Consider the following 6,731-nt stretch of genomic DNA (forward strand, 5'->3'; position numbering starts at 1 on the left):
CTACCATCAACACCACTATTTTCTACAAAGAAACAGACTCTCATTCGTACGTGAGATACGACTCTTCACATCCCAAAGCTCAGCGTGACTCCATTCTGTACTCCCAATTACTAAGACTGAGATGCAAACAAAACAAATTAAATGTGTGCATTTTTCAGAAACTCTGGTTTTCCAGACAGAACCATAAGAGCTCAGTTAAGTGTATCTACAATAAACAGAAAGGATGCTATCATCCTGTGACCAAAAAAAAATACAACATATCATACAAAAAAAAAAATTGTATTCTCCAACAATATCCCTCTACGCTCCTATTTCCAATAATCCACCACTGAGACAAAAATCTAACAGAACAGTTAGTCCATAGTAGCAGGCGACCTAGCTGTGACAACCTTAAAAGGCTCATTTCCATGCAACAGGTAGCGCTGTGCTACTTGTAAATACATCCACAACTACTCAGTAATAAAAGGGGCAAAATCTTCGTTTACGATTCATGAGACCTTTACTTGCACCAGTAAAGGCATAGTAGACTGCACTGGTTGTGTGAAGTGTAACAAACTGTACATCAGAGAACATCTACAAAGTATAAGAATTAACAGTTCTACATGTCCTGATGCCAGACATTTTAACGAAAATGACCACACTGCAGAAGACATCCCAATTTTTTTTCTTTGAAAAAAAATCACTGCTATGGGACAAATACAGCCAGGGAAACAAACAATTACCTTTTGATTTTGCACCTTTTGGTACACAGCAGTTTGCCCTTTTCAAATGTGTAATATAACACTCAAGTTGATGTTGTCTCATTTAGTTTGACTAAACATAGGCTTCCAGATAGTACTGCAGTACTTCTTTATTTTTTGTGTGCTGGCATATCAGTAACTGCGTCAGCGTGTCCCCATCACAGCTGTACCTAGAGTTGAAAACATCCACATACATAGAGCAATACCAATGGGAATGAGGGAGCAGGGCTAAGGGCATACCACCAAAAGGAGTGGATTTTCTACATTTAAACCTGTCTCCAAGAGAAATATTCACATACATACAAACTATGTACATACATTCCCAGCAGTCAGAACAAGATAAATATGTAACCAAAAGATGTACATTACTGAAAATGTTTGCACTTTTTTTTTTTTCAGTGGATTGCTATTTTATTTTTAATTCTTTGATTTGACCTTATACCATCTGCTACATGATGTTATTGCTCAGAGAATACATTCTTAGAAAGAAAGCTTTTTTTTTTTTTGGCACAGAACACTAAATACCAGATTTTGTGTCTTTCTAAATTTAGGTATCTTCTGCTTGAATCAGTCTTAAAGGAGTATACACCATTCTAGGACCGATACAGGATTCAGGACAATACTGAGTTTTAATGCAATTCCATGCACTTCTCATCTGCTCTGATGGCTTCTATTACAACCCTGTTTAATATCCCAAAATGATCACAGCTTGTCACTGTGATCACTACTTTTCAGGGAAGAAAAAAAAGTGTTGTGAGGATCACGGCCTGATTGGTCTTGAATATGTCAAGGCCCAGGGTAAGTAATGATTGTGTTATTTGTTCTGTTACTTTTACTAGGTTAAATGAACTGTCTTCCCTCTGAAATACCCTTAAGGTAAAAGTTTTTGTTTTCTATTTAGGGCATGTTGTGACATGTTAGCCAACCTGAAAGGGCTACAAAGCTGACCATAAAACTGGCTTGATGATGTCATAGCATGACTTTGCTCAAGGTACAAACCATCTTAAAACTCATACCATGTTATATTTATTGCCATTCAATGCTTTATACATTTAAATATAACAATATTTTACACTCATTCCAAGGTTGTTTTCTTCAGATGAGAATTCTCTTTCACTTCTCACCTAAAGAAGTGACTTCTCTGGTTAAAAAAAACACTATTTTCTTAGATTTTAAAACATCATGTCTTTACTTGTCATCAGACTACGGTTTTAAAGAAGATGCAAAACGTATCATTTCCATTTGACGTCCATATTACTTTCTAACGCTGCTATAAATAGGCACCAACAGAAACATCCAGAACACTGAAATTATACTATGTTGCTGTCAACAATGCTTATCACTTCTGCCATCAAAGTGGCTTGTCTGTTCTCCCTGGAAATACTCAAAATAAAAATAAAAAGAACATGGATTCCCACTTACTGACCAGAAGTTGATGCTTTTAATTCAATCACACATGTATCAGGATTTAAAAAAAAAAAAAAAAAAACTTGCTATGATAGCAAAGAATACAAGAAACAGACTAGATTTTAATATAGGCTGCTCAAGGCCAGATTCTGTTTTTTTTTTTTTTTTATGCAACAAAAGAAACCCCGGTACATTACCTTCAGTGTCTCACATACAGCAACACAAACTAGGGTCAGGCAGTTTTGGCTTGAGGGCATGCATATTTCCACTGCCCTATAAACCTGATGCAAAACGTACTTCATCTTAGCTACAGTAATTACTACATTTATTTGAAAGAATAGAAAAAACCCATCAACTGAAAAGAAAAATACAACTTGCGATGTGAAGCCAAGTGGTTTGGTACATTTTTCTCCAAATAAATTCTGCAAAACTACAGTTATGCTAACACTTGTCTTTTGTCCAGTACACTCCTCCTTCAATCTATGCTTTTTGTGTATTGTTGGTAGCACAACAAAATCACCATGTGAAAAAAAAACAATGCCCATTTGAATTGCTCTTTTGCTGATCTACAGTGTAAAATTGTTTTGGCTCACACTGAAGCCTGTACTGTAACCCTCCTGCTAAGGCTATGTTTTGAGAATGTAAAGTAAACACATTAGGATTCCTGATAAAGCTGAATGCACACAAGACTAAACTACGAAACAGTATACTAAACAGACAAGCAGGCATTATCTTTAACTGTAAAATGAAGCAGGATTGTGGGAGACTGGCTTTGACAACCCTAGCAATGCCTGAAGCAGTGAACTGAAGTAGTTCAAAAACTACAAAAAATGAAGGCCGTTTAAAAAGCACATATTAGTATAATACTAAAACCATCTAATATAAAATTAGCCTAAATAAAAGTAGAAATAATTATTTGTTAGTTTAAAGATATTGACATTCATAGATACTGGTAAGTAACACAGATAATATAGAACCTGATGCTGCCTATAAAAAATAAAAAAACTACAGAATTAAAAATATGAATAGTTTAATATTTACCGTAGATAATATTTCTGCTGCCATAATCAACAAGAAAAAACAATTCCATTATGTTGTTTCATAGTTCCCTTTTACATACTTTGTTTAAATAGATTTTATTTAGTATTATTATAATGATGATGTTGATGATTAAAAGCTGTAGATCACTTTAAAGTCATAATAATGAGCTGATAAAATGTCATTTTAAAAAATACAAAACAAATCTACATATTGATCTGTCAACTGTACAAGCAAGTCTGGTTTGAAAACAAAAACCAACAACTAAAGCAGATGTAGCTTTGAAGCGGAACGCAAGTGTAACTTTAACCTCTTCATGTAAAAGAAGTGCAATCTGATGAACAGGACATCTGTAAAAACAGAACGGCTGCAAAGTGAGGTAACACACTTCCTCTGAGCTTACTGTAGGGAACCAAACACATTGCAACAGGAACAGGAACTTCCATTAGCCTGGGACCTAATTCATAACATACTGCTTCTGAAGATTACACCAACTGCGATCCAAGATGCAAATACTTCTGGACAAGCCTACATTTCTACCTCACCATTTTATGTTACAAGCAGAATAACTTGTGAGTATGTCCATGTTGTTAAACAGGTTTTAGGCCCGCACCATACAAAACAAAATCGCTAAGAAAAAAGTTTTACAATACATTGCTCCTACAATAGTGTTATCTTGGTTAGCCAAACTACATCCCCATCCCCAAAGGTCTACTTTGCAGATCTCAAAAGATTTAGCACATTTTTAAATTAAAATAGCTGATTTGGTGCAGCACTGAATTGTTTAAAAGCAGCTTCCTTACAAGGTCAGTCTGTGAATGGGTGGAAAAAAACACTCTGGATTTTCAGCAGCACTTTTGTCTGTAGGTATAAATTCAGAAAAAAAAAAAAAAACACTGAAATCTTCATTTTGAAAGTAATATTGAAACACCTCTTGAATTTGTTGCTCTAATAACTTTGACCCAAATGCACTACATGTTATAGTTCAATCTTTGACAAAGTATGTCACTCAAGTTTCACTGGAAATAAAACAAGAGTGTTTCTTGTTCCCTCATGTCTTAAATTTGCAGAGTAGGATGTTTTTGGGCATGTAGAAAGCACAAGTGAAAACAAATGAATGCAATCTGTATAAAAACTTACACCCCCTGTAAAGTTTAAATAAATAAATAATAAATAAACAGAACACCAGAGTGTATTTTAAAAATGCTGTTTGTATTAAAAGTCTTTCAAAACATACAGACAGCTGTTAAAAGGCTGGTCTGATATTAAAATTACAATCAGGTTAGAATTTCAATGGTACATCACATTTTGTTAAAATCCTTTTTTTGCTTTTGCTGACCAGGGTGAAAAAAACAAAAGGTGTTTTAGTAAACAATAACTAGATGGACCCAGGGCCTGCGAATTTCAATCAATTAAGCTGTTAACAGGGGTAGAAAATTAGATTTAAAATGCTAAATTGAAAAGAAATAAACACATTCCTTAACAACGGGGAATTAAAGTACTTTGTGGATTGCGATATAATTCCATTGTGTGGCTACTTTGCAGTTGGCACTAACTTGAACAGCTGATTTGGAAGGCACAAGACACTGGACTATCAGGGCCCTGTATCGTTGCATAAAAGTCCTTGTTTATGCTAGTTTGGGGACACTGGTCAACTGAAGCAGTTTTTTTTTTTTTTTTTTTTGTTTTTTTAAGCATACAAAATGGTATAATTTTTCACAGCTCATGTTGAAAATTCCACTGATTTTCGTTAATACCCATTTTATGCAGCAGGTACAAAATATAAATTTTGTTGTTTTTTTTTTTTTTTTTTTCACAGAAACCATATTGCCTATTCCGAGCTTGTTTCGGCGTCAGTGTTAGATAAGTTCCAGTTAGAGTGCAATTGTTGGGACTGGATACATGTTTTGCCACATTCAGAAAACGTTGCTGTGTCCGGTGATGTTGCCGGTTTCTTTCAAAAGTTGAACTCCCAGGTGATGCAGCTGCAAGGTTGAATGAGGGTTGCGGTCTGCTGTTTAATTAGCCACTCAGTGGTATCGTTCTCTCGTTCCTCCGGAGATAACTAAATGCAATAATTCACAACCGTTGATGAATCCCAGCAAAAGAATTCCAGGGAAACAGACGTGTCGATGCATTTCAAAATAAATATCACCACTGGCACAATTTTTTTCCCCCCAAATGCATGTGTCTACGAGTCTTTAAAAGCAAATCCAGAACATTCAAGTATTCTGCCATGTAAACACTGGTTTGGATAATTGTGTATAACGTGTGTGTGCAAGACAATAGAACACCTTTGAATACTGATCACGTAGTCAACGACACTTCAACGTTTTCAAACAAAGTTGTGTTAGTTTCCAATCTTAGTTTTATTTTTTAATATTACGTCACTCGCTAAACTTTTAAACTCGTTTTAAAGGATAACACAGGAAGCGCAGCACTGAGCGTCCCCATTCGGCTGTGAAGCATAGTTCATCTGTCGGACAATCTCTGCAAACAGTTCGTCTACCGAGGCTTTATTTTTGGCTGAAGTTTCCATAAAGGGGCAATTCCATTCATCTGCGAGGGCTTTTCCTTCTCCAGAAGAAACCTCTCGTTCGCCTTCTAAATCCACCTTGTTGCCCACCAGGATCATGGGCACTCGCTCGTACCGTTTCACCCGGATGATCTGGTCCCGCATGGGTTTGATGTCTTGGAAGCTCTGTTGATTGACCAGACTGTATACCAAAATAAAGCCCTGCCCGTTTTTGATATACAAATCTCTCATGGAGGCAAACTGTTCAGTCCCCGCCGTGTCGAGAATCTCCAGCACAGACGGCGACGAGTCCACTTCGATCTCTTTTCTATAAAAATCTTCTATGGTGGGATCGTATTTTTCTATAAAAGACCCAGTTACAAACTGAACCGTCAATGCTGATTTGCCCACTCCGCCGGATCCAAGCACGACAACTTTGTATTCTCTCATGGCTTCTAAAACAGTCTTGTCTCTGCCTTGCCTTTTTCTCGACTGCGCTTTCCACCGCTGGCCGTCCAATGGGTTTCAAACTGACAACAGCCCCACTTCTCTGAAAACAATCTTAGTCCGGTCCAGTCCAAGGGCTTCGGGTGCAATCTTGCAGTGTCAGAGGACTGAGGTGACTTAGACTGTACCCCAGCATTAGAAATATGACATATTGAGAGCTGCGGTTCCTTGTGCAATGCTCCTGAGTAAGGAGTGATCAATGCGCACTCACACTCTCTTCCTGCCCACTGACACAGGCGCAGCGTCCGTACGTCACCAGAAAGAGGATGTCTCGATGTCGATTTCTTAAAGTGACAGTAACGATATTGTTTCCAATGTTTAGGAAACTCAGAAACCGAGGGTGTTACACCACAGTTTAGAAGTTGAGATACCGACTCATCAAACTACTGTACATTCTAAACAACATTTTGAATTTAATGCAGTTCAGAAGCTCCACTTTAAAATCACAGATGGCCTACTGTGGACTACTGAGAATTAAACGAAATTCTTTAATTTATATTTTGAGTTCTGCGAGAAGTTATTTC

The 6,731-nt window shown here is 36.8% G+C and overlaps 1 protein-coding gene across 1 annotated transcript; it reads right to left on the reverse strand.

The window, feature by feature from the left end:
- Window positions 1-4,376: 4,376 nt before the first annotated feature.
- Window positions 4,377-6,431, reverse strand: LOC121323288 (ras-related protein Rap-2b). Its single transcript, XM_041264260.1, has one exon. It carries the CDS (start codon window positions 6,148-6,150, stop codon window positions 5,599-5,601), a length of 552 nt encoding a protein of 183 aa, XP_041120194.1. The 5' UTR covers window positions 6,151-6,431; the 3' UTR covers window positions 4,377-5,598.
- Between the last annotated feature and the right edge of the window lie 300 nt (window positions 6,432-6,731).

The sequence above is a fragment of the Polyodon spathula genome, chromosome 11 (genome assembly GCF_017654505.1).
Source record: "Polyodon spathula isolate WHYD16114869_AA chromosome 11, ASM1765450v1, whole genome shotgun sequence".
NCBI lineage: Eukaryota > Metazoa > Chordata > Actinopteri > Acipenseriformes > Polyodontidae > Polyodon > Polyodon spathula.